Source organism: Lagenorhynchus albirostris, chromosome 17 (assembly GCF_949774975.1).
Source record: "Lagenorhynchus albirostris chromosome 17, mLagAlb1.1, whole genome shotgun sequence".
NCBI lineage: Eukaryota > Metazoa > Chordata > Mammalia > Artiodactyla > Delphinidae > Lagenorhynchus > Lagenorhynchus albirostris.
Genome location: NC_083111.1, coordinates 81,683,411 through 81,709,608, shown reverse-complemented (window position 1 = coordinate 81,709,608; position 26,198 = coordinate 81,683,411). Strand labels below are relative to the sequence as shown.

The 26,198-nt window shown below is 65.4% G+C and overlaps 3 protein-coding genes and 1 long non-coding RNA gene across 8 annotated transcripts in view; 2 read left to right on the top strand and 2 right to left on the bottom strand.

Annotated features, from left to right (window-relative positions):
• Nucleotides 1-1,898, top strand: part of LOC132508221 (uncharacterized) — a 3,883-nt gene extending 1,985 nt beyond the window's left edge. For both annotated transcript variants that reach the window (XR_009536471.1, XR_009536470.1), the window contains 2 exons: nucleotides 58-146; nucleotides 682-1,898. This is a non-coding gene — a long non-coding RNA (uncharacterized LOC132508221). The remainder of the gene's footprint in view (nucleotides 1-57; nucleotides 147-681) is intronic.
• The window catches only part of HSF1 (heat shock transcription factor 1), a 19,981-nt gene extending 14,783 nt beyond the window's left edge, over nucleotides 1-5,198 (bottom strand). For 2 of the 4 annotated variants that reach the window (XM_060128211.1, XM_060128217.1), the window contains exon 1: nucleotides 4,916-5,198. In XM_060128211.1, the coding sequence (XP_059984194.1) occupies nucleotides 4,916-5,032 (117 nt within the window). In that variant the 5' untranslated portion in view covers nucleotides 5,033-5,198. The remainder of the gene's footprint in view (nucleotides 1-4,915) is intronic. The other 2 variants (XM_060128214.1, XM_060128216.1) reach the window with 1 other exon arrangement.
• BOP1 (BOP1 ribosomal biogenesis factor) lies at nucleotides 5,151-26,198 on the top strand. The gene is made up of 16 exons (XM_060128208.1): nucleotides 5,151-5,438; nucleotides 6,912-7,109; nucleotides 13,063-13,143; nucleotides 23,313-23,467; nucleotides 23,566-23,683; nucleotides 23,762-23,863; nucleotides 23,934-24,146; nucleotides 24,220-24,381; nucleotides 24,469-24,549; nucleotides 24,623-24,692; nucleotides 24,771-24,903; nucleotides 24,982-25,162; nucleotides 25,238-25,526; nucleotides 25,600-25,684; nucleotides 25,761-25,868; nucleotides 25,954-26,198. Exons 1-16 carry the CDS (start codon nucleotides 5,166-5,168, stop codon nucleotides 26,105-26,107), a joined length of 2,403 nt encoding a protein of 800 aa, XP_059984191.1. The 5' UTR covers nucleotides 5,151-5,165; the 3' UTR covers nucleotides 26,108-26,198.
• SCX (scleraxis bHLH transcription factor) lies at nucleotides 19,810-21,731 on the bottom strand. Its single transcript, XM_060127779.1, has 2 exons — nucleotides 21,056-21,731; nucleotides 19,810-20,117 (listed from the first exon to the last, which is right to left on the bottom strand). Exons 1-2 carry the CDS (start codon nucleotides 21,626-21,628, stop codon nucleotides 20,079-20,081), a joined length of 612 nt encoding a protein of 203 aa, XP_059983762.1. The 5' UTR covers nucleotides 21,629-21,731; the 3' UTR covers nucleotides 19,810-20,078.

Below are 26,198 nucleotides of genomic sequence, written 5' to 3'. Positions count from 1 at the left end.
TCCATCGCAGAGCCCGATGCCTCCTCCTCCTCTGCTGACCACGTGCAATTCTTGCAGGAAGTCCTGGCTTACCCTTAGATATAACGGAAACCAGTGACGGGAAATACGGCAGGACCAGGGAGAAGCTGTTGCCCAGCTGCTGGCTGGTGAGCAATGCCCTTGCCCCTGCGATGCAGTTCTTAGTAAATATCAAGTCTTACTGTAAATTCAGAGTCTGTGGCCCTATTTCCTACACAACTGTGAACAACCTGAAACGTATACAAAGTTTTGCATGTAAGTACATTTTTACAGAGGGAGGATCTCTGTCTTTGAATATTTTCTCAAAGTGCCCACAACTCAACAGGATTAACATCCACGGTAATTCCATGAGAGGCCTACCGGTACTTCTCAAGTATATTCCCAGAAAAAAAGGCCCGTTTTAGTCCCCCAGCCAAAGAGACTGGTGTGTGTGATGTGCTCCGGGAGCAGTGGGCGTGTAGCTGGCAGCCACGTGCAGTGTGAGCACTAGAGCCACGTGGACGCAGCAGCAGAGAAACGCAGCCTGGCGGGAGGACACGGGAGGCACAAGGCGGGGTGCAGAGGGGAGCTCGCTTTCGGTCCCCTCCCCGGCCTTTGTCTTGTCCTCAACTGAGGATAGGACCATCTGCACTGTCCTCATGTCATTTTCTTATTTCTGCTCAGGGTCGCAGCACAGGCCCCATGACCAAAGCATCCCCGCTCATGTCCAGCCGCTGGCCCCATGCTCGGGTCTCCAGGCCCAGCTGAACATCTGCACACGGGTGACTGCTGACTCAGTAACTGCCGGTGCCCTCCCAGTGGGAGGAGACTGTGGGGCAGCTGCCAGCGCCTCCAAGATCGGGAAACATTCAGGGAGCCGGCCTCCCTCCTTCCACAGCCTGCAAAGCCAGCCCCTGCGAGCCCTGCAGATCTCAAGGAAACCCTGCAGCCAAAGGTGCAGGCTCTGAGGTCTTCACCCGGCTCCCGTGATATCTGATGGGAGCTGACCGCTCATTCCAGGGTGGGTCCTAAGGACCCTGCTGACCACTCCCTGGTCCTTTAATAAAGAATTCTGAGCACACACAGCCCAGTGGAGCCAGGCAGGCTCAGACTCAGGTGTGCTGTGCCCATCTACCCTCCCTCCAGCCCCTTCTGAGACCCCTGTGCCCCTCCTCACCCCCCCCGCCCACCCCAGGACTGTGGAGGGAGGAAAGAGACAGGAGGCCACACACATAGCCTGCCGTTTATAGATCTCTGCCCGTCTCGTCCATCCATCCATCCATCTATACATTTACCTATATATCTCTACGGAAGGGGAAGCGGGGGGACTCTAGTGTAAAAATACAAACTACAGTTCTATGAGCACCAAGTACTGGTTTAGTCCGAGTGTGGCTGGGGTCAAGCTAAGAAAGCAGGTAGGGGCTTCCCTGGTGGCGCAGTGGTTAAGAATCCGCCTGCCAATGCAGGGGACACAGATTCGAGCCCTGGTCCGGGAAGATCCCACATGCCGCGGAGCAACTAAACCCGTGCACCACAACTACTGAGCCTGCGCTCTAGAGCCCGTGAGCCACAACTACTGAGCCCATGTGCCTAGAGCCTATGCTCCCTAACAAGAGAAGCCACGACAATGAGAAGCCCGTGCACCGCAACAGAGTAGTCCCCGCTCGCCACAACTAGAGAAAGCCCGCACACAGCAACGAAGACCCAAGGCAGCCAAAAATAAATAAATATATTTATTAAAAAAAAAAAGAAAAGAAAAAGAAAGCAAGCAGGTGGGGTGGAGCTGGAGCCCGGACCCCACAGGTGGAGGCCTCGCGTTGCCCTCTACCCGGGAGACGCGGAGCATGGCGAGGGCAGGCGTGAGCCAGAGCTGGACGCCTCTGGCTCCAGAGGTGAGCGAGAGACCGTGGACTTCGGGTCCTGCTCAGCAGTCCCCCAGCTCTTTGTCTGTTTCCTGATGTCTCTGGGACTCAGTTCCCGTGTCTCTAAAAGGCCGGCTGTCACCTCCACGTGGGGCTGTGGAAGGAGGGGAACCGATACCCGAGTGGCTGGGCCTCCCGCTGCGCAGAGGGACTGGATAGGGACAGCCGTGTCCTGTTTGGCAGGTGCAGGGGGCACCGGGAGCCTCCAGGCCCCCAGCGCCCCTCACAGCCTGCACTGGGTGTGCCTCGGGCCTTTCGGGGCCACTGCCCATCCCCGAGGGCGGGGCGGAGGGCCTGCTGGGGCCCACCTGGCTCCCAGGCCAGGTGGAGGAGCAGCCCTGCCTGTCGTGGGAGCCCCGAAAACGGTCCTTGGCCAGCTCGGAGTGGCCAGGTGTGACCAGGACCCTCCTCGAAGGGTCGGTCTCACAGGGAGCTGGCGACCTGACTGCAGCGACTGCTCTCCAGCCAGCCCCTCCAGTGTGACCCTCTGACCCTCTGACTGCCCGTGCTTACATGGGCCACCTTAGGCGAAAGAGGCCCTCGCTCTTAGGGCCTCGAGGTGCCTGCAGCCTAAAAGCAGAGCCTCCTTCCCCTGCGCGCTCCCTCCCCCCGTCCCTGTCCCGTGGGAGTGGGGTCAGGAGAGCCTCCCTCCCCTGCGCGCTCCCTCCCCCCGTCCCTGTCCCGTGGGAGTGGGGTCAGGAGAGCCTCCTTCCCCTGCGCGCTCCCTCCCCCCGTCCCTGTCCCGTGGGAGTGGGGTCAGGAGAGCCTCCCTCCCCTGCGCGCTCCCCCCCCCCCGTCCCTGTCCCGTGGGAGTGGGGTCAGGAGAGCCTCCTTCCCCTGTGCGCTCCCTCCCCCCGTCCCTGTCCCGTGGGAGTCGGGTCAGGAGAGCCGCTGCATTCGCCAGCTTCCCTCCCGAGGGCGGTGGGGCCTCGGGTCCTGCAGGGCAGCCCCGGCCTATTCAGCAGTGGCCCCACACCAAGCGCATTGGTAACTGGCAGGGGGTCTGGAAGGGGGGGAGCCAACACGACTCTCTGGGCAGCGACGTGCTGGCCGTCCGCTGGGCTGTGCAGAGGCCGCACAACACTGCCGGACTGGCCCCCCGGCCAGAGTTTCTGGGGCCGGAAGCCACCCCCCCACATTATCAGCCTTGAGGGTCAGCCACCCCACCACCGCCTTTCCCTGGTCCCCTGGGTCAAACGCAGGAGAGTCCTCGGCAGAATGGGGAGAAAACTTCCAGCACAAGGGGGAAGGCACCGAGAGCACAGATGCCAGAACCTTCCAAGGTCTCTGGAAGCTGGACTTTGGGCTGCAAGTCTGCAGAAGTCTCCATGAGGACTTTTTGACAGAGGCCCGGGGCTTGTGTGTGCATCACTGAGGGCTTAGGCAGGGGGCTGTCTCCTTTCTCGGGGCTGGGCAGCTCTGCAGACCGTGCCCAACCCAGAAAAGGGCTCCGTTTCTGTCCTGCCTGGCAGAGCCAGCCCGCCCGCTGCGTCCTGCACCAAGCACACCCTGCTCGGCCTGTGGACAGACCAGGGGGGCTCAAATGCACAGGCTCCAGTCAGCACCCCTCTACCCCCGGGGAGGAAGCGCCAGCAGGGCCGGCGGGTGGCGCAGCCACTGTGAACGAGGCTGTCTCAGGCTTGATGGTTCCCGCTTTCCTGCTCCAAGGCCTTGCCCAGAGCACAGGCAGTGGGACTTGGAGAACTTGCTGGTGCGGCTTCGCCCGCTGCCTCATGATCTTTAAGCAGAAGCAGTGAGCAGGTCAAAAGGTGGGGCGATCACCCCAGTAGGACTAAGCTCGGAACATCCCAAAAGATCTCTGATGCCCCTCCCCAAACCGGGTAAGAGTGCTGCCCGGGAGTTCAGGGAAAGGGGAAAGAGGAAGAAGGAAGGATGACAGAAACATGGGGTCATTTCCTCGGGTCTGCAAAGTTCAAGGCCTGCAACGAAGGGATGGTGGTAACAGGACAAGCTTTAGGAAAGCACGGCCCCCTCTCTGGGAATGCTGCCCACCATCACAGAGACAAGCAGTGGGAATGCAGAGTGCCACATGGATGTGCTACTTGGACCAACACGAAGTGTCCCCCACAAGGACGCGGCAGGATTTCTAGTCTCTTTACTCCCTCTCCCCCTCTTGAGGCAGAGCTTCAGCAGACAACCCAGGAACGAGGACCCAGCCTCCAGTTCTGGGCTCGCTTCAGCCCTGACTGCTTCCTTCCTAAGGGCTTAAGACTATGAAAGACAAGTACTTAGGAGAGTCTGAGAAAGCCAGCGTCTGGACCCTCAGGAGAGCAAGCATGTCTGAAGGCGCCCAGAGGCTCCGCAGCCCAGGGCGGCCTAGGCCACCCATCTGCCGGCCCTGAGCTATGGCTCCGGCCTTCCCCGGACACGACGTCACAGCCCGGACGTGAACGGCAGATTCTCGGCCGCAACTCCAGACAGTCTCTGCTGTACCTCTGCAAGCCTGAATTGTCCGGTCTGCAGGGTCAGACCACGGAAACGAGCCTGCTGCCAGGCAACTGGAGGCAGGGACGCGAACGAAGACGTCCCGAGAGGAATGAAAAACAAAGTCGCTCTTGGGAAACCCGGCTCTGGTCTCCGGACACGGGCTCGAGACCCACTGGAACTTTATGACGTTTTGCTTTCTGTTTTCGCTCCTTTTCCTTTTCCACTAGAGTAACGCCCTCCAATTCCTGTGTCAAGCCCTGATTTCTTCCCAAAGGCTGCCGACCCCACCACCCTGGTAACTCATCTAAGAAGCTACGGGGGCCACCTGGGCACAACGCTCGCCAGCGAAACTGGGCGCTGCCCTAAGGCCAGACGCGCTTCCGCAGTTGTCCCGCAAATAGTCGGCGCGAGACCGAGGAGGAGAGGCCCCTCCTGCCCAGCCCAGGGGAGCGCGCGGCAGGAGCGACGAGGGGCGGCCTCGGACGCTCTTTCCCGACGCCCTGCTGCCCGCCCCCAAAAGCCCCGGGCCGGCGCGCCCAGCCCCTCACCGGGCTCCAGCAGATAAGCGCGTCCGTGTCCGGGTCGCTCACGAGGGTCCACAGCTTGGTCAGGAAGGCCGGGACGTTGCTGGGCCCCGCCGCGCCCGGGCCCACGGGCAGATCCATAGCGGGCGAGGCGGGAAAAACGGAGGTAGCGATCGCGAGGAGGGGCTGAGGGCCGGGCTAGCGCCGCCGCCGCGCCTCCCGCTCGGGCCGCGCCGCCGCCGCTCGCTGCGCACACACGGCCCCGAGCCCTAGCATGGCCGCCGCCATCTTGCGACGGGCGCGCTCCCGCCGGCGCCGCCCGCCCGCGTCCCCACGGCGCGCGCACGCCGGCCCCGCCCCACCCAGGGCCCGCCCTGCGCCCTCTGACCCTGAGGGCCCCGCCCCCAGGCCCACGCGGTCGTGTAGCTGCAGGAAGTGGCGGCGCGGGTCGGGGCTGGCCTGGAGCATGGCGGGCGCGCGGGGCGTGGGGCGCGAGGCGGCGGCGGAGGGGTCGCTGCCGGGGAAGCGGCCGCCGGAGCCGGAGGAGGTGACCGCGGGCTGCGCGAGCGGGACGGGGAGGTGCATCTGGGCCGCACGTGGCGGCTCCTCGGCCGCCAGCCCCGGGGAGCCAGGCCGGGGAAAGCGGGGAGGAGGGTCGCCTGTCCTCTGCTGGTGGTGGCCTTGTGGGGGCGTCCTGGGCAGGGAGCACCCCCTGTGCGAGGGGTAGCCGGTGTGGGGCTGGGCTGTTCTGCGGTTGGAAGAACGTCTGGGCCGGAGAGAGCTAGGAAGGAGGGCTGGCATCCTGTGCGGCAGCCTCCCTAGCCCTTTGAATTGTGCTTCCTGCGTTAAAGGGATTTGAGCCTGCAGTAACCACTTGTCTGTTGATACGTTACTAATACGTCGCATGCATTGTAAAAGAGGATACGAGAATAGTAAGGCAGTGCCTTCTGCACTGGATGCATCGTTTCAACTGGACTCATGGCCACTCCTGGTTTCCAGCTGGACCCCAGCTGGGTTGTGGGGTGTCATCAAATCTCGGTGGTAGAAAGCCGCCGAAGGCTTGTACAGTCGAGCCTCTCTGAGCCGGGACTCCACGTTGCTGGGTTGTCCGGCTGCCCGCTCACATTGCGACAAGTCCTCCTGGCTCTGTACCCATCAGCAGCCATTTGTACTTGTGCCCAAATCGTTTATGCCGTTTTCACTTGCTGTTTTAATTGTATGGCTTACTAAGTGTTGGAGTAGTTAGTGTGTGTCAGAGTCGTTTCTGTGGAAGCTGAGTTGAGTGCTGCCAAGTAATTGGTGAGTGCAGGCTGTCCAATTAGGTGAGAGACTTCTTAACAATTGAAAAGCAGCGAATTCTCCGTTCAGATAAATGCTTGCTAAAAGTCTGCAAGTTCTTGTTGCAGTTCTAAAAGGTCCACACCGTGCACTGCGTCGTCCTGTAGACTTAGGGATCGGGGAGTGTCTGGTCAGCAGAGCTCTGCTGGGGGAAGCTCTGGTCCTACCCCTTGAGGGGGTGAATGGAAACACTTGCTTTTAAGTAAAGTTTGTGTAGTTTTTATGTCTTTTCAACCAACCTTTACAATTTACTGATCAACTGTCGGTCCCAATCTGGTTGGATACAGAGTCTTCTGCTTCAGGTGGGCAAAGTCCCTCAGGTTGGGGTCCTCTGCTTGCCCCAGACCCCGCCCTAGTGTCCTCATAGCTCTGGGTCTCTTAAGTGCCAGGGTGGGGTGTGGAGGATAGGGGGCCGGTGTGGGGGATGTGATGGGAACTGAGCTCCTTGAAGAGTCCTTGCCTTGTGAGATGCTAGGAGTTGAATGTCTCTTCCGAGGGCACGCGGCCTGCTGTCGGTGGAGGTGGGTGGTGAGGGAGGCCTGGGTTGGGTGGGTGGTTTTGGTGGAGGTGGAGGCTGTGGCCTGAGGGCTGTGGCCTTGGAGGCCGGCCACACAGAGCTGTGGGTCAGCGCAGGGTGCTCGCTGCGTGGGCTGTGGGCTCGTTGACGCCATGCTCCTTTTAGCCTTCTCTCCTCGGTGCTCCTGGTCTCAGCCCTGGGCCTGGCAGCGATCCTGGCCTCTCCGACAGCGAGGAAAGTGTGTTCTCAGGCCTGGAGGATTCCGGCAGTGACGGTAGTGAGGCCGACACTGCGGCTGAGGAGGAGGATGGGGCCAGCAGCGATGAGCAGCACAGCGGGACGGAGAAGCCCCCCGGGCAGCAGGTGCGTAGGCAAGGAGCCTCCTGGTGGGCTCTCCCCCTGGATGACCATGGCCAGGAAAGTGCCTGGCAGGCATCGGGCTCTCTGGGGGCTCCCGGCAGTGCTTTCTCCCGTTCCTTGGGAACCCCAAGGCCCTCGTCCCTCCTCTGGTGCAGCGGGGCAGGGGAGGGGGTGGGTGTTGCTGGTGGGGGCTGGGTAGGACGCTTTCTTGGAGCTGAGGTGCTCTGAGCTCTAGAGCACCAGTTTTCAAGCATAGTCATGTGCTCTGTTCATAGGAACCCCCAAAATCTACCTGCCTGGGCCCCCACACCTACCCCGGTGATTCTGATGTCGCTTCTCCTGAGGCTCAGGCCGCTTTGCTAGAGTCAGCTGTAGGCTGGGTTTCCTAGGGGCAAAGCCCAAGGTGGGATTTGTTTGCAGGGGCCTGCCTGGGGGGAGCTGGTGGCCCCGCACTTGTGGGAGCGAGTGGAGCTCCATCCACCTGGCCTGGTCTCGGGGGCACAGGAGCCAGCTGGCCGCCGCGTGAGGCTTTGCTGTCCTGCCTGTTGCTGTGACGATGGGGAAAGGCAAACCCCACTCTTGTTTTAAGTGAGGAAAATGACAGAAAAGCTTAATTTAAGTAAAACACAACACTGGTTGTTCAGAGCATCCTAGAAACGATCTTGTAACTGTTTATACTTTGAATGGCCGTGGTGTCCTGGAGGTTAGGACCGTGATGGAAACCAAAAGCCACACTTATTTGATCTGTTTCCTAGGAAGACAAGATTTTAAATCCAATTTAAACTCTCCACCCATTCAAGCTTTAATTGTAGCGCTGGTGCACAAAGAGAAGATGGTCCACAGACTGCCTTGCCCGTGCTTTATGGGCTTATGGGCAGATTTTTCTCCTTTTTAACTTTTTTTTTTAAGACTCATTATTTATTTATTTATTTAGTTATTTTATTTTTGGCTGCATCGGGTTTTAGTTGCGGCACACAGACTCTTTTGTTGCAGCTCACAGGCTTCTCTCTAGTTGTGCCGTGCGGGTTTTCTCTCTCTAGTTGTGGCGTGTGGGCTCCAGAGCGCTGGGCTCTGTAGTTTGTAGCATGTGGGCTTAGTTGCCCCGCGGCACGTGGGAACTTAGTTCCCTGACCGGGGATCGAACCCGCGTCCCCTGCATTGGAAGGCGGATTCTTTACCACTGGACCACCAGGGAAGTCCCTTAACTTTTTAAATTTACAAAATATTCCCTCCTTGACAAAACGTTAAATCTTACATCAACACTATTCGGTAAAGGACGTTTCCATTCGCTGCCTTCACTCTCCTTGGTGAGCACAGTTCATGGTTAAATTATCTTCCTGGATCTTTTCCTCCTCTTTTAAAATTAAGGATCGGGGCTTCCCTGGTGGCGCAGTGGTTGAGAGTCCGCCTGCCAATGCAGGGGACGCGGGTTCGTGCCCCGGTCCGGGAAGATCCCACATGCCGCGGAGCGGCTGGGCCCGTGAGCCATGGCCGCTGAGCCTGCGTGTCCGGAGCCTGTGCTCCGCAACAGGAGAGGCCACAACAGTGAGAGGCCCGCGTACCGGGAAAAAAAAAAAAAAAAAAAATTAAGGGTACACACGCTTAAGTTTTTTCCTTTAAAATAGGATTTTTATCCTCTTTTATAAGCAAAATTTTAGGAATGATTTTTAAAAGTTAAAGTTATTTTTTAAATAACTTTTTTTAATAAAAATAATTTTTAGTTGAAATTCTCTAGGTGAGGTACTGCTGTACAGGCATCTCGAGGCTGACCACCTGTGCCCCGCGAGCCACTGGGCTTGTGCTGCTCCGCAGAGGTACCTGTGCTGCCGTCCTGGGTCTGCTGGCGGCCGGCTCAGCGGGTGCCGAGCTGCAGCTCAGCAGAGACTCCATGCCCACCCTCTCCAGAGGGTGGGGAGCCGTCCTCGCCCCTGGCCCTCGGCCCTCCGGGGTGCCCTCTGAGCCCTCTGTCTGAGGAAGTCAGCCCAGGCCACCTGGGTGGGGGCGTCCTCAGAGGGGGTGAGGCTGCCTGTGGCTCTGCGCCCTCCCCAGGCGTCCCCCACTGGCAGCCAGGCCCTCGGGCCCTCCCTTCCGTGCTCCGTTGGGCCGGTGGTGCTCCCTCACCCCGCCTTGTCTCCCGCTAGTGCCGTGCTCCCCTCCCCGCGCGTGCGCAGGCTCTTAGCGCCCATCCGCATGCCCTGTGGGTCGTCCTGGAGCCCTGCCAGCTTCCCTGGAACCTGCTTGGCCTGGGCACTCACGTCTCTGGCTTCTTCGTGCTGTAGCTGAGGGGTGTTGGAGTATTTTCTTCTAAAGCGGGGACCTCAGTACTGGGTTGGAATTCGTCCAGGCCAAGAACGGGAACTGAAGAGGTGGGTGCTCTTGACTCCTGGTGGAAGTCCCCCCATCTCCCCTTTTCTTCCACCCGTTCCTCAGAAGCCATCCACCGCTCCACCTGGTGTAGCTGGCGATTCTCCACGTCTCCTGTTCACGAACAGGCCAGTCAGTGCTTCCTGTGTGTTCTCCTGTCTCCCCCCGAGCCTGGCCGCACGAGACACCCAGGAGCGGCCCCCGTGACAGCCCTGTCATGCTCTGCATCGGGGCCCCCCGAGTCAGCCTGTTCCTCTCATCCTGCAGCTACAGCAGGGCTGCTAACCTGCAGAACCTTCCTACCACGCTGGGGAGTTCCGCTAGTTCAGGGCCCTCTCGAGGGTCTGCCGACCCACCTTCACCTGCCCCAGCCCGTGGGTTGTCCCCTGCGAGCAAGCTGGAGGGGAGCCCCGGGCCCCTCCCCCACTGGCCGCCCACACGCCTCCTGTTTCCACCCTCAGGTGGTGGCTCCTGCCGCCGGGCACCCCCAGTCACCCAGGGCCTCTTGCTTCCCTGTGTCCCCCCGGTAGCACTTGGTGGTGCTTTTGGGCGGGCTTTTCCGGTCCCATAGGTCTCACGTTGCTGGGCCTCCTCTTGATTTCTCATCTTGAGTGGATTTAGGTGCTGACGGCCATTTCTTCATTTTTGTGCTTGTTTAGATCCGTTTTTTCTTCTGCTTGTCCTGTTTGGTTTGGTCCTTTCTCATTTGTGTGGGTTTTCCTGTATTTTGTTTTCTTATTCTTTTGTACAGAAGTTCCCATCTTCATTAGTTGAATCTGCTTGCCACGTTCAAGAATGTAACAGGGCTTCCCTGGTGGCACAGTGGTTGAGAGTCCGCCTGCCGATGCAGGGGACGCCCCGGTCCGGGAGGATCCCACATGCCGCGGAGCGGCTGGGCCCATGAGCCATGGCCTCTGAGCCTGCGCGTCCGGAGCCTGTGCTCCGCAACGGGAGAGGCCACAACAGTGAGAGGCCCGCGTACCGCAAAAAAAAAAAAAAAAAAAAAAAAAAAGGAATGTAACAGAAGACCTAGTAGGGATGCCTAATGTGCAACTAGCATCTCCCAGATAACTTAAGAGTCCTGCCTGTACTGTCTGTGCACTGAGCTTACTGCAAACCCTTGGGCAGGAGGAGCCCATCTGGGTCTCAGCTCAGCTCTGGGGAGTGGTGGGCAGGGCCCCCAGGAGACCAGTAGCAGCTGTGAGTCCCAGACCTGTGCACTGTGGGGTCTGGGCGTTGGCTCCTGGGGAGGGAGTGGGCCCCGTCAGTGGAGGCCACCTCAGGCAGGATGTGCCCGGGCCTGTCCCAGAGAGCCCCGGCCGTGGCCCAGCGTCAGACACTCTTATTTCTGGGGATCAGAGTTCAGGGCAGGTGGGGTGGTGTCGCATCTGGGGTGACATGATCAGTGGGTTTGGGAGATCCCACAGCCCCCCCTCAGCTGTGAAGCACGTCAGCTTCTCCTGTACCCTCCCCAGGTTTCTAGTATGTTCTGCCCTCGGAGGGTGGTCACTCAGATCACATCCCGTGTTCTGGGCTTCACTCACACGTCTGGGTGGGGTGACCTGAGTGGCTGGCTGTCACTGGGCATCTCACCTCTGCCTGCCTGTCCCCCCTCTCGGGACTCAGGGCTCCAAGAGCAAGCAAGCCATGCAGCAGCACCTGGCCGTGGAGCTGCCAGTCATGTTGCGAGGCTGCAGCGCCTCCCAGGAGAGGCCCGTCCTGCCTCCCTTGGTCCCCTGGTCTGGGACATTTGCCTACAGAACCCCACTTCCCTCTGGTCCTGCCCGTGGGCCCCCAGCCATCCACATGGACACGTTTGCGAGCCCGCAGCACGTGGCGTTGACCCTGTCTTGGGGTGGGCGCTGGCGGCTCTGGGCAGTCCCTCGCCACCTGGTGCCTGTGCCTGAGGATGTTGGGGGCCGGGGCTGGGCCGCTTGAGAAAGCGGAGAGAGGGCGGCGCTGTGCGAGTTCTCCCTTTTTTACGGTGGCCACTGCCCGGCTACGGTACCTCTAAACTTTGAAGGGGCGGGGTTTGTTAGGTCCTCCTGGTCCCAGGAGCTGGGCCACGCCCCGCATCACGGCAGCCCCCTGGTGGCCACCATCTGCCTTGCAGCGTCACCTCTGGAGGGAGGATGTGGCTTCCCTGGTGCCGTGAGGGAGGGCCCTCCTTGCCGGGTGTCCAGCTCTTTTGCCCAGGAACTCAGAGCCCCGCTGCTGGGTGTCCCCTCCCCTTGCTGAGGTCCCGCCTGTGTCTGGTTCCGCAGGCATCACTGGGGCTGGCCAGGGCCCCGGGATGGTGGCCTGTCGTGCAGGTGGTGCTGGGCTTCTGGGGTCCGGTGCCTGGTGGGGGGCATCAGACTGGCTGGCAGTTGGCAGCCTTGGAGCACCGTGGCCTGCACTGCCGACCCTGCTGCGACCAGTGGCCTGTCAGCCACGGGCTGGCATCAGGGGGCTGTGGAGAGACTTGCAAGTGGCCCGGCCTGGGGTCCTGCCAGCCCAGGGCCTGGGGCAGGTGTGTCCGCTGGTTGCTGCTGTGGGTGAGGACGGCAGGAAAGCTTTGGGTCCCAGGCTGGCCCTCTGCGCCCCCCGCTTGCCCCCGCCCCCAGGCAGTGCTGACCCACTTTCAGGGCAGGGCTCCCGCAGCGCACAGCTCGGGGAGCAAGGGGTGGGAGAGACGTGGAAACCGAATCTCGCCTTTTCCTGGCCTGGAAAGAAAGTTACTCTCCCACCCTCCTTACACCGAGGGAAAAACAGGAGGGAGGGAGAGCTGCCTTGCGGGCCTTTGGCTCCTGCCCGGGCAGGGGGAGCGGGGCTCTGGGCGGGGCGCCCGTGCTTGGGGTGGGGGGGCCCCTGCTACACTTTACTGCCCCTGGAGTCGGGGGGGAGAGACGGGCTGTTCTCCCCATCAATCCCAGTTCCGGTGCACCAGGTCCCCCCGCCCCACAAGGGGAGAATCTGTTTTCCAGGTTGGGGTGTGAGTGAGCAGTGGCACCCACTCACTGGCCCGGTGGGCGGGGTCAGCCTGGGGCCGGGTCCTCCCAGCAGTCTGAGAGTGTGGGTGCCTCTCTGGGCCCTTGGCCGGCTGCTCTGAGTGTGGCCTCCTCGGGGCAAGGGTCTTGCCCTAGGAGTGGGTCGGCTGTGGCCCCTCTGCCGGTGGCCAAGAGCGAGTACATGGCCTTCCCCTCGGTGGAACGGCTGCTGAGAGGCCTCGTCCCCTGAGCCCAGGCTGGCTCTGGGCTCGGCTGGGCCTTTGGGCCGGGAGCCCTGCAGCCGTTGTTCGCATTAAGGGGTGCGGGGGTGGCTAAGTGCTCCTTTGCCGGTGTCAGCCCCTCCCTGGGGTCCTCTCCCGGAGCTTGGACGTTATGATGGGTCCAGCCCTTGACAGAGGATGACCCTGGGTGGGACCCCCCTCCCTGAGAGGCCCACTTAGACCTGCGGTGGGACCAGGTTGGAGCCGCTTAGAGACTGGGGTGTAGGAACCTAGGCCTCAGCGTTGGCAGGAGGGGGCGGGCATCCTGGACCCGCGATCTGCCCCAGGCACAGGGCGTCAGTGTCCTGACATAACATAATTGCTCTCCCCTTCCCTTCCCAGGCCGGGACCCCTTCGCCGAGGACGGAGGTGGCGAGTGTGCGGCTTGAGGACGAGTACGTGGAGGACAGCTCTGACGAGGAGGTATGGCTGGGGCCGTGGCCTCCCCGCTCGCAGGGTGGGCTGCACTGCCTGGGCAGAGGTGGGTCAGGCCACAGCGAGACCTGAGTGGGCGTCCTGGCCTGGGGCCCCAGTCCCCGTCTGGAAGAGCGATTCAGGGTCGGGTACACGTGACTGCAGGAGTGTGTGTCATCGCGGGGAGGGGAGGGCACTGGGCACCTCGCAGCCACCCCTGGGCCCTGGGGGTGGGCGGCGGGGCTGGCAGGCGGTGGGCGCCCCTATGCTCTGGGCGGGCACCGACAGGCCCGGGGAGGCTTCGCCGACACCAGCCGGCCTGGGCTGGGCCCCGGGGGTGAGGGTGCAGTGACAGGCCCCACGGGCACCTGCACTGGGCACTGAGGGCAGGAGACGGGCGGCCCCGGTTCTCTGCCCCTTTCCTCCCTGGCATCCTGGAGGCCTGGGCCGCAGGGGCCCTCAGTGAATCTGGTCGTCCTTCCCATGTTTATGCTCTCAAGGGGAAAGCTTGCTGCCAGGCTAGGGGTGCTCGGGCAGAGGCTGCTGTGGCTCAGCTGCCCGGAGCTGCCCGTGGGTTCTGGGGGACGCTGAGGCTGAGGAGCCTCCCAGGTAGACGTGGCCGTGCTGCTCGCCCAGCTGCCCCCTCCCTAATGTGTCCTGGCCGCCGGGCGGGGCTGCGGCCCCCGTGCCCACTGCCCTGGCGTGAGCCCTCCGGGTGTGTGCCTCCTCGGGCTGGGGGGCCTGCAGAGACGGCGGTCCCTGCCGCCCGGTGGCTCTTCCTGCCGCCTGCCAGGGGCTGTCCCCGGCTGGGGAGACACGCGCCCCCCACCCCCCAGCTTCCACCCCCATCCTCTGCTCTCTTGGCAGCGGCTGTAGGAGCCTTGGCTGCGCGCCCGACCCGGTCTCTGTGCGCTCAGAGAACAGAGACAAAACAAAATAAATTGGTTTCCTGGCCGGAGCAGCGGGCGTGCTCGGTGAAGGGGGGCTGGTGCAGCGCGGCTCCCGGCCTGTCTCCCCCCCTCCCAGGGGCTCTGGCTGTCGGCAGCCACATCCTGTCGGCTACTTTTTTATATTCGGTATTTTGAGAAATCGATGATGATTGTAAATGGAGTGCAGAGGCCGGGGGAGGGGCTTCGGCCCGCCCGCGGGGAGGCGCTCCTCCTGGCCCGGGCTGTGCTGGAGCCGCCGGGGTGGGGGCTGCTTCCTCCGGCGATGACTATCCCATATGTCGCCTGAGTGACAGGGAGCCGTACTTCTGCCAGCACAGCCGGCTGTGGCTCGAGGGGGCGGCAGAGCTCGGCTTTCAGGGACCAGGCTGGCCTGACAGATGCTCTCCTCCCTGAGAAGTGCTGCCCCGGCCCCCCCGCCCCCCCCCCGACACACACACACTTGTCGCCGCGTCTCTGCCGTCTGTGCAAAGCAGGGTGGGCTTCAGGGAAGAGGCTTGAGAGGTGGGGTGGCGAGCAGTCCTCTCGGGAGCCCAAGGGGCAAGAGCACGCGAGGGGCGCGGGAGCCTCCCCCACCCCGGGGCTGTGCCCTGGGTGGTTGGCACTTGGGAGGGGCCACCGTCCGCGAACACTTGGTCGCATTGTGTCGGGCAGCGCCTCCTCCACGCAGCATCCTTGGAGGTGGCCGGTGGTGCCAGGACTCCACTCAGGCCTTGGCCAGCCTCCAGCAGTGGTGTCCTGACAAGGCATGCTCCTGGGGGAGAACCTGCGGTGTGGCAGTGCCCAACCTCCCCCTCCCCAGTCCCTGTCCTGCCCACCCCTCAGGCCTGGGCTTGAGGCCCGGACTTTCTAGGCCCTCTGACCGCCGGCCTCTGCCGTGCATGGCTTTGGGGGACCCCGGCCCCAGGCACTGACGGGTGAGCAACGGTCCTCCTTCTCGGGAGACCTGGGTCCTGTTTCCGCACCTTGGCCTTCTCCGTACCTTCCCCCCAGCTCACATCCCAGGCAGCAACAGGGCTGCAGCCCCTGAACGTGCTGCCAGGCCACGCGTGGCGGGGGTCCTGGCCACCGTGAGTGGGGGGAGCCCCGCTCCCACAAGTCCACTGCACCCCTCCCCCACAGACGTGATCTCATCCAGCTGCCGCCCCGGGAGGAGGGGCGGGGGCGGGGGGCTGGGCGGCCTTCGCAGCAGCGGGGTTCCCCCACCCTGCCTCTGGCCTGGGAGAAGCTGAGGCCTTGGGCGGGTGGGGTGGGGGCGGGGCTGCGAGCCCCCGGGGTCCCGGCCCTGCAAGGGTGGGCGGGCGGCGGGCGCATCTGCGTCCGGGCTGCGGTCCTCCCAGCTCTCCCGCCAGGCGCCGCTAATGGCCTCCCGGCTACTGAGCGGCAGCCGCGTCCTCCGGGCCCCGCCCCCGGCCCCGGCCCCCGGCGCGGCCCTCGGCCCCCGGCGCTCGCTTGCTGCTGGCAGCGCAGCCGCGGCTCGGGTTTCGAGCTGTTGCGCAGAGCGTGCGTCTCGGCCTCGCGGGCCGCCGGCCTCCCTGGCGGGCCCCCGTCCCACGGCCAGGCTCCGACAGACCCTCGGGTCGCCCCGGCCGCCTGGCCTGGGAGGGGCCCGATGACACCGTGGCCTCACAGGTGGCCGTGGGGGGGCTGTGGGTGTGGCGGCTGTGACCTCAGGGCGCCCCTGGCTGCCTTTGCCAGGCACCACCTCTCAGCCAGGCCCGCTGCGTTTGGGTGTGTGTGGGGTGCCCCCCGCCAGCGCCGCCCCCCCTGGGTCCACTTGTCACACTTGGGAGACAGGGTTCCCCCTGGGGAGGGCGGAGGGTGTTGGAGAATAGCAGCACCCTCCCTTTCACTGGGGCACCTGGGTGGTAGAGGCCCTGGCCTGCCCTGTGCCCACTGGAGCCAGTTTCCTGGGCCTGGGGCGGGGCGGGGGTGGGGTGGGTGTCGCCCTAGGGCTGGAGGTGTGGCCTTGGACTGGGGCTGGCTGGGCAGGCTTGTGGGGGCAAGTTGTGTAGGAAAGGCGGTGAGCGGCCGGCTGCTGAGCAGGGCCAGCATGTGTCCCGGCCCAGGCCGCGGCTGCCTCGCTGAGGACAGGGCTCGGGGTGGGGGGCTGGCCGTGTGTGGGCAGGGGCTCGGGGCGAGTCCTCTCGAATGAGGTCTTAGAGGGGCTGGGGCTGGGATGTGTGAAGCAGCGTAGTGGGCCTTTGGCACTTAGCAAGGGGGTCCCAAGCCTGTGCCCACCTCCAGCATTCCCAGGGGAGTTTCTGGGAGCCCTTGCCTGCAGGGAGCCGAGATTCGGGTGTCCCACGTGGGAATGCCCGCTGGACCCTGGCCAACCCCAGGAGGGGGAGGGGCAGGTGGGTGGGGGTCTTGGGTATCTGAGGACCCAAGAGCAGGGGCAACCTCGGTGCCCTCTCCCCCTCCCCCATGGACCCCCTTGGCGGGGGAGTGGACTTGCTTCTCTCTACCCCAGCAGCCGTGGAGGCACTGGTCAGGGGTCAAGGAGTGGCCTCGGAGGGGCCCTGTGCCCACACGACGTCCGACGGCTCGGGTGGGTCGGGCCAGCAGCACTTCTGTGAGGACGGCAACTGGGAGGGACAGTCTGACGGAGGAGGTTTGGGAGGGGGGTTCCGAGTTTCTCGCCCGCCCCACCCTGGCCTGGCTGGCTACAGCTGGTGGGCTCTGCTTCTGACCCCGACCCCTGCCGGGATCCCCTCAGCTGGCTTTGGTCTTTGGGGCAGGAAGAGGCCGAGTGGGACCTGGCTTTCTCCCCTTGGGCCCGTCGACCAGGACTCAGGACTCATCCTGCCAGCACCTTGTGTGGGTTCAGCTGCAGCAGGTGGCCTGGGGCACGTGGCCTGTCCTCCTCCCGCCATGGAGTGCGGGAGAGAGGAGGCGCGCAGGAAGGCGGGGGGCGGGGGGGGGCTCCGTGTCGGGGGAGCTGAGGGAACACTGCCGGCATTGTAATCGGAGAGGGGCAAGGGGAAGAGAGAGCCCGAGCGAGGGCGGCTGACCCCGCGCTCCCCGGGGACAGGTGGGAGAGGCGGAACGAGGAGAGAGTGAAGGATTCCAGAGGTGGGCCGGCTTCCTTTCTCTCAGACAGACGCGGGAGGGAGGTGGGCAGCGGGCCAGCGCCGTACCTGCAGTTCCGATCTGCGGTCCTGACAGCTGCAGCCACTTTGGGGGGGGGGCTCTGCGAGAGCGGAAAAATCCCAGCCGACACATCAGCCGGCGGCCGCCCGTGTCCGGTGCAGCCTGGGGGGCGGGGGACCCCTGCCGCCCGAAGGCTCGTCCTTGGGGCATGGCGGCCCCCTGGGAGAGTGCAGGCTGGGGGCTGTCTGGGCCCTGGAGGGGTCGGCGGGCTCCCGCCCCCACGGGGTCACATGTGCTTCCTGGCAGCCCGCAGGTGCTGCGCAGGGTGGGGGCCGGCTGGCCTGCGGGCGCAGGCGGCCTGGCGATGGATCACGTGGTGCCGGCAGCAGCTCGTTCCCCGGGCTGGGGACAGGGAGCTGACAGCCTGGCCCTGATGGCCATCAGAGCGTTTCCAGGCCTGCTTGGCCCGCAGAGGCGGCTGCTGGCCCAGGGTGCGGGCTGGGCCCCGCTTTCGTGCCGCCTCTGCGGGGCACTGGCATGCGGAGGCTCGGTGGAGGGGCGAGGCTGGCGTCCTGGGGAGGAGGTGGGGTTTGTGGTGGACGGGGGCCTGGCGGCTGCCGTGAGTAGCCAAGTGGACTCCCGTGGGGCTGCAGGGGCTCGGGCCGGCCCGCCACCCCCAGTCTGGTTTGAATTTCTGGAGCGGTGGAGGGTGACGGCGTGCCCCTCCCCGCCCCCTCCCCTCCCTCTCCTGCTGGCTGGCGGGCCAGGCTCTCAGCCTCTGCTGCTACCGGTGCAGCTCAGGGAGCGACCGGGCCCACTGCCCGGGCCCGAGGCTGGCCAAGCTGCAGCCGCTGTCGGAGTCACAGGCCCAGCAGCCGAGGGCCTGGCCCACGCGCCCCGTGCCAGGACCTGCCGGCCCCTGGGGACCGTCCCAACGGCCTGTCCTCTCCTACCGACTTGGCATCTCCGAGGCTCCCTCAGCCCCTTCTCCTCTCCTGCACCGGCTCCAAGGGTCCCTGACACCCATGCCCCTCCGGCCTCGCCCTGCCTGTCCCCCTCACCCCGCACTCTTCTCTCAGGCCTTTGTGCAGGGCATGCGGCCCCCTGCCCCCTGCCGCCCATCGTCTTCGGGAGGATTTGTGAGGGAGGGTGCACTCCCACCTAGCCCAGGTATGGAGAGGTGAGGCCGGTGGGTGAGCGGCAGGTGGGCCACAGACCGTCCCCACAGAACTGCACTGGTGCCCCGGGGAGCAGGGGAGGCAGGCCGGAGACCCTGGGGGGCGTCCCTGCTTGCCCGCGTGCCCCTCTGCGGGTCGCGTTCTCGCAGTGTCCTCAGTGCCCCGGGGCGGAAGGGGTGCCTTTCTCATCCCCCAGGCAGACCCCCACATTCCTCCTGGGTCCTGGCTCTCCAGGCAGGCGGGTGGGGGTGACCGAGCATGCCCTCTCCCCCCCTTTGGCTGGCCAGCTGTAAGCTCCTGCAGGATTAAGGAGAGGAAATTTGGGGTTGGGTTTCTCTCTGAGTGGAACCTGCCGTTGTGACTTTTTATCCTGTTATATTTCTATCGGATTGGACACAGCCCCCTTCTAGTCCTTAATGGCTCTGGCTTTGAGAATTTCCTCCAAAATTACACCATCGCTTCCTGCTTCTCGGTTCCCTGGAGCCCGTCTGTTCAGAGGAGGGGGCGGCTCTAGCCCTGCCCTGTTGCGGTGCCCACGTGGGCCTCGGCACCTGCCCTCTCCCGGGGTCCCTGAGCCTGCGCTGAGGGCTTGCAGGGCCCGGGGCTGGCACCTGGCGCTCATGGCCATTCCCCGCCCGCTGGCCGGAAGTCAGGCTGCTGGCCAGCCTGGGGGTGCTGGGGTGGCCTGCACAGAGCCGCCCCCACCTCTCTTCTCTGCTGTGCCCGTGGAGCTCGCGCCACTAGTCTATAATTGTCACCTGCACGATTTTAGTGGTCCACCAGCTGTGCACAGCTCTGGGGAGAAGCCTGGATTGCCCTCCTCATGGGCAGGTGGGGCCTTTGGGGGAGTTGGGTGGGTGGGTGGGTGGTGGGCAGCCAGGGGTCCTCCCGGTGTGAGCAGTGCTGCCGGGGCCAATTGCAGGGCTGGGGGCAGGGGTGGGCCCCAGGGGTACACACAGGCAGCTGCCACCTGGTCCATGCCCTCAGGCCTGGGGACTCACTCTGCCAGACAGTGCCCCTCGCTTACCCTCCCCCACAGGCCCCCTTCGTGGGGCTCCGTGGGCAGAGGCTGAGGTGCCGAGGCCCTGAAGAGCGACCAGTGAGTTGCATGCCGCAAGCACTGAGGACCCTTCGGGGCACTGGGACACCAGGCAGGCTCTTGGAATGGGGGTGGGGTGAGACTGCTCCCGGGCCTGGGCTGCCTGTGTCCTGCTCGGTCCCTCGCCCTCCTCTCCCTTCACAGGTCTCCTTCGGACCCCACGCTGTAGTTCCCTGGTCGGGGGTGCTGGGCGCGCCGGCCCTGAGCCCGGGAAAGTGGGGGACCTTCCCCGAGAACTGGGTACCTTGGCCCACGGAGCCCTGAGGGGTGGGAGGGTGGGCTCGGGCTCCGGCTCAGGGTGGATTCTCGATTGCTGGAGAGGACAGCGTGCGTCCGTGTTTAGAAGATAATTGTTTTGCTTTTAATTATACAAAGTTTCCAGACTTTATATTATCGTATCAAAGATGCCAGCACATAGCGACCAGAAGAAAACCAGGTTGGGAGCCAGCACGGAAAGTTCCAGTGGGGCTGGGCAAGTGCTGGGCCAGCTCTGAGTCCCACCGCCTGTCTGTCCATCGGCCCCCCTCACAGCTGGGGCAGGGCTGGCCTGGGGGGTGCCCTCAGGGAGGCCTGTGCCCGAGTCAGGTCCATGGGGGCTCTCCGTGGATGGCCCAGCAGTGTCCGCCTCTAACTCCGAATCGCCGTCTTTCTGTCTCGGTCCTTGCTCTGCAGAGGGGAGGGCAGTGTCAGGGCCCGCGCAGAGACCAGGGCCAGCCTGCACCTCTGGGCTTCCCCACTGGGTGCTGTCTCGGGTGGTGGGGTGCTGAAAGCACCCCCCTTCCACGCTCAGCCCAGCTTCCCCAAGCGGCTTGGGGAGGAGAGTACGCTGCTGCACAGCCGAAATTGTAAAATTAAATTTCCCAGATGTTCAGGCCCCAGGAGCTCGCGCGTGCCGTCTGGAGAGGAAGTGGGGATTGGGGAGAGCCGCGCCGTATTTTCTCCTCGCCTGCTCACCCTGCTTTTCCAGTGCCACCAAGCACAGCAGAAGCCGTAAATCACGGCCAGCCAGCGTCTCCCGCAGCGGGGCCTCTCCCCCAGCCCCCAGTCTCCTGCCCGCTCCTGCCAGCGGGTCCCACAGCTGCACTGGTGTCCGAGTGGGCAGCCCCAGGGGCAGGGGCCAGGGGAGGGCAGGCAGGTGCCCGATAAGCCTTAGGCCAGTGGCAGAGCAAGTGGATCCCACTGCCCCTGAGTCTCTTTCCCCCGGGGGCAGGGTGGGTGGCCAGAGTTGCTTGATCCAACCCTGGTTTGGTCCCCTAGCTTCCAAGTTGGTGTCGGCCCTGCCTCAGTCTCCTCCCCCATCTGGCCCTGGGTGCCCTTGTCTGGTCCCCGTGGGAGCCTGTGTCCAGAGGACTCGTGGGGAGAACGTCCAGGGAAGGCCCGGCCCCGCCTGCTCCAGCTGCGCCCTCCTCCTCGTGCTGCGCCCCCCCCCCCCGCCCCGGGCACGGGGTTGCGCGTGGGTTAACAGGTGCTGCTGGGGAGCTCTGCCTGCCTCGGGCCCCGCCCTCTCTGCCAGGCAGGTGTGGGTTGCACGGGTGGTTTGGAGGTGGGGGGCGCCCCATCCTCCTCGCCTCCCTTTCTGGGGACGGCCCGCGGCCAACACTCACCAACTTTCTTTGGTTGCTGAGGCAGAAGGTGCAGATCTGTTTGGGCTGGGCGTTCTCGCCGTCGCGGGCGGGGGGCGGGGGCGGCGGGGGTGGAGGGCTGCCAGAGCGCGCCGCGTGGAAGAAGGCGGGCCCCGAGTGGCAGGGTTGCCCGTCGCCGCAGGCCTCACCCACCAGCAACACGTTGCCCAGGTGCGAGATGTAGCTGGAGGCCAGGCGCAGGGTCTCGATCTTGGAGAGCTTGCGGTCGGCCGGCTCGGTGGGGATGAGCGTGCGCAGCGCCGTGAAGGCCGTGTTCACGCTGTTCGTCCGGTCCCGCTCGCGCGCGTTCGCCGTGTGCCGCTGTCGGGGCTCGCGGCCCGGCCGCCCCCCAGGCCCCGGGCCGCCGCCCCCCGCCCGCCGGCCCCCGGCCCGTCTTCGGGCGCCCTGGAGGCCACAGCGCGCCGCGTGCACGCGGCAGGGCTTCTCGTCGGAGCCCGAACTCTCGCTGCCGCGGTCCTCGTCCTCCGACAGCGGGCTCACCTCGGGGTACAGGTAGCGGCCGGGCGGTGCCGAGCGCAGCATCGCGAAGGACATGGGGCCGGCGGCCGCCGTCAGCTCCGCGGCGCGCTGTGCATGCCGCTGCCGCCGCCGCCGCCGCCCAGGCCAGGGGGGCGCGGGGTCTCAGGGCTCCCGCGGTGGCGGCTGCGGCGCTGCGCGCACGTGTGCGTCCCGGGCTGGAGCAGGGCCGCGGGCCGGGCCTTTATAGCCGAGGCGGCCCCTCCCCCGCGCCGGCCCGCCCTCCTCCCCGCCTCCCAGCCCCTGGAGGCCGCTTGGAGCAGGGGCCCTCTGTCCCTCTGCCTTCTCGCGCCACGGTGAAGGGGCCTGGAGCATCTTGCTGTCTTTGGGGGATGCGGGGAAAGTGGGAGCCCCCTTCTGGGTGGTACCGGGGCTGTGCCGCCTCCTCTCCTCCCTCTTTGCGGGGGGGCAGGAGGGTCAAGCAGGACCCATGACCCGGGCCTTCTTCCTTGGCATGACCAAGTTAACCCAGCTGCCCTGGCCCCAGCGCCTAGCCACACCCTGTCTGTCTCTCCCTCCCATGTACACTTGGGCCTTCTGTGCCCGGAGGAGGGGGCAGAGAACAGCTTTGAGGGGCTGGAGTTCAGCCCCAGCTCCCTTGGCCGCCCCCTCTCAGGTTTGTGCCTGGGGTCGCCTGATGACACAGCCTGTGTCTCCTGCACCTGCCCCCTCCTGGCATCAACCTCCAGGTCTGGCCCAGGCTGCGTGTGCCCACTTTACCGGGTCCTGCCTGCGCTCCTGCTCTGGAGAAACCCCCACCAGCACCCCGTTCCCCTGCTGAGTGCTCCCGTGGGCCTTTTCTCTGGGCCACCGACCCCCCCACCCCCGGTCTGTCCAATTCAGGGATGGCTGTGTAGACTTGGGGGTCACAGGAGAAGGAAGGGCATTCCTAGCAACGGCAGGGACACGCGGGGGCACACCTGGAGGATGGGCAAGCGGGGAGAGCTGAAGTCGGCAGGTTGGGGGCTGGGGGCAGGTGCAGAGGGGCAGCTCCCAGAGGGTCCTGTCCTGCTGTAAGGGGGAGGGGTTCCCAGGCTCCCGGCCGTGCTGTCTCGTTGGGGCCACTCCTCCCGGGGCTACTGTTGCAGGAAGCGGCCGCCTGGGCAGCAGTCTCTGTGCTGGGTGGAGGGAGGGTGGCGGCTGGCAGGGGCCTCGACCAGGAATGTGTGTCCAGGAATGTGGCTGCTCTGCCCGCTGAGGGTGGGGTGGGGGGCAGGGCTGGGGGCTGGGGAGTCCCTGAGCGCCTGCAGGTCACAGTGCGGTGGCTTCGCGTCCCTTTGTGGTGGGTGGGTGGGGTCTTCCCCGAGTCCCTGCCCGTGGCTACCCGGTTTTGCCTAAGGCCCCCCGCCAGGGGAGGGAGCCCACGGGCGATGAGGTCACCCTTGCCTGTGGCTGCCCGGAGCCCTGGCCAAGGAATCCAGGGGGAGGCTCCGGCGTTGGCGCTACTTCAGTGGAAAATGTGAAGGTACAGCTCCGGCGCCTCTGAGGGCCAGGGGGTGGTGGGGGACAGTGCCGGCTGCCCTGCCACGTCACACCCCAGGGAGAGGGCACAAGCCAGGGTGCCCGGGTGCTGCCCCTGGCTAGCCTTGAAGCCCGTCCCTTTGCCCTCACCTTTCCCCCTCGTCTGTATCTTTTGGGGGGCTTGGAGGGACGGGTGGGCACAGTGGGTGTCCAGTGCCTATATGCTGGCCTCCTGCCCCAGGACATCCGGAACACGGTGGGCAACGTGCCCTTGGAGTGGTACGATGACTTCCCCCACGTGGGCTACGACCTGGACGGCAGGCGCATCTATAAGCCCCTGCGCACCCCTGACGAGCTGGACCAGTTTCTGGACAAGATGGACAACCCTGACTACTGGTGCGGGCGTGGGGCGGAGACTGTGGGGTGGGACAGGGCCGGTGGGCTGGGGCGGCGCGGGCTGGGGCAGGGCCTCGGCGCTGACGGGCAGCCCCTAGGCGTACGGTGCGGGACCGGATGACGGGGCACAGCGTGCAGCTGACAGATGAACAGGTGGCCCTGGTGCGGCGACTGCAGAGGGGCCAGTTTGGGGATGTGAGCTTCAACCCGTACGAGGTAAGGGGCAGCCGCTGTCCCCAGGGTCTGGGGGCACCTGCGGGGCCCGGGCCCACACCCCTCTGTTCGTCCCCGCAGCCGGCTGTGGACTTCTTCAGCGGGGACCTCATGATACACCCGGTGACCAACCGGCCTGCTGACAAGCGCAGCTTTATCCCGTCCCTGGTGGAGAAGGAGAAGGTGGGTGCGGCCCCATCCTCCGGCCCGCCCCCGGCCACCTGCCCCCGCCCTGACCCTGCCACCTCTGCAGGTCTCCCGCATGGTGCACGCCATTAAGATGGGCTGGATCCAGCCTCGCCGTCCTCGGGACTCCACCCCCAGCTTCTACGACCTGTGGGCCCAAGAGGACCCTGACGCGGTGCTGGGCCGCCACAAAATGCACGTTCCTGCACCCAAGCTGGCCCTGCCGGGCCACGCGGAGTCCTACAACCCACCTCCCGAGTACCTGCCCAGCAAGGAGGAGGTGAGCCTGGTGCAGGCTGGGGTCTGCCTGCCCCCGCCCGCCCCGCGCTCCGGGCTCACTCCTGCCTTCACAGCGCATGGCCTGGGAGCAGCGGGAGCCCGAGGAGAGGAGGCTCAACTTCCTGCCGCGCCGGTTCCCGAGCCTGCGGGCTGTGCCCGCGTACGGCCGCTTCATCCAGGAGCGCTTCGAGCGCTGCCTTGACCTCTACCTGTGCCCACGGCAGCGCAAGATGAGGGTGTGCGGTGGGGGGTGGGGGTGGGGCTCCCGGGCGGGGGCGGGGAGTGGGGGTGGACACAGCTGACCCCACGTGCTCCTCTCCCAGGTGAACGTGGACCCTGAGGACCTCATCCCCAGACTGCCCCGGCCACGCGACCTGCAGCCTTTCCCCACGTGCCAGGCCCTGGTGAGCAGACAGGGCGGGGCGGCTGGCAGCACATAGTTCCGGGGCTCCGTCCCTCACCGCCCCTTCTCTGCAGGTCTACAGGGGCCACGGCGACCTCGTCCGCTGCCTCAGTGTCTCCCCAGGTGGCCAGTGGCTGGCATCAGGTGGGCCTCGGGCGGGGCAGCCCTGCCATGGGGGCTGGGCTGGGGGCCGGGTGCTGAGAGCCCATCCGCTGTGCTCAGGCTCAGACGATGGCTCGGTGCGGCTCTGGGAGGTGGCCTCCGCCCGCTGCGTGAGGACCGTGCCCGTGGGGGGCGTGGTGAAGAGTGTCGCCTGGAACCCCCTCCCGACCGTCTGCCTGGTGGCCGTGGCAGTGTGAGTATGAGGCCGGGGGTGCCCGCACCGGCGGGGGTGGTCCTGTGCCCGGGGGCCTTCACTGGGCTCTGGCCGCAGGGAGGACGCGGTCCTGCTGCTGAACCCGGCCCTGGGGGACCGGCTGGTGGTGGGCAGCACGGACCAGCTGCTGAGCGCCTTCACCCCGCCCGCGGAGCCTGCTGCGCAGCCCGCCCACTGGCTGGAAGCCTCGGAGGAGGAGCGCCGGGTCGGCCTGCGGCTGCGCATCTGCCATGGCAAGGTGCGGGGGCTGTGGGGGAGGGGGAGGGTGGGGTGGGGCGGGGGGGCGCGGCTGAGCCCACCTCCCTTCCCGCAGCCAGTGACGCAGGCGACGTGGCACGGTCGTGGGGACTACATGGCCGTGGTGCTGGCCACCCCGGGCCGCAGCCAGGTGCTGATCCACCAGCTGAGCCGGCGCCGCAGCCAGAGCCCTTTCCGCCGCGGCCACGGCCAGGTGCAGCGCGTGGCCTTCCACCCCGTGCGGCCCTTCCTGCTCGTGGCTTCCCAGCGCAGCGTCCGCCTCTACCACCTGCTGCGCCAGGAGCTCACCAAGAAGCTGACGCCCAACTGCAAGTGGGTGTCCAGCCTGGCAGTGCACCCGGCAGGTGAGGGGGCGCCCTGGTTGGTGGGGGGCAGGTGAGGGGGCCACCAGGTCCCTACCACCGCGTCTTCCCCCAGGCGACAACGTCATCTGTGGCAGCTATGACAGCAAGCTGGTGTGGTTTGACCTGGACCTGTCCACCAGGCCGTACAGGGTGCTGAGGTGAGGTGCTGGCAGGTGGCAGGCTGCTCCCTACTCACCCCCCCCCACACCCCCCTCAACCTGGTCCCCCCCTCAGGCACCACAAGAAGGCCCTCCGGGCCGTGGCCTTCCACCCCCGGTACCCGCTCTTTGCATCTGGCTCCGACGACGGCAGTGTCATCGTCTGCCACGGGATGGTGTACAAGTGAGTGCCGGTGCCTGCCCGCCCGCCCGCCCGCACCCCGGGGGGACTGTGCCGCCCGCGTCCTGAGCCTCTCCCTTCCCCACAGCGACCTGCTGCAGAACCCGCTGCTGGTGCCGGTGAAGGTGCTGAAGGGGCACAGCCTGACCAAAGACCTGGGGGTGCTGGACGTGGCCTTCCACCCCGCCCAGCCGTGGGTCTTCTCCGCCGGGGCTGACGGCACCCTCCGCCTCTTCACCTAGGTGGCCCTGCTTCCCGGGCGGGGCAGGTGGGGCAGGTGGGGCTGGGCTGTGTGTGTGCTCGGACGCTCAATAGAGGCGTTTCTCCTGCTGG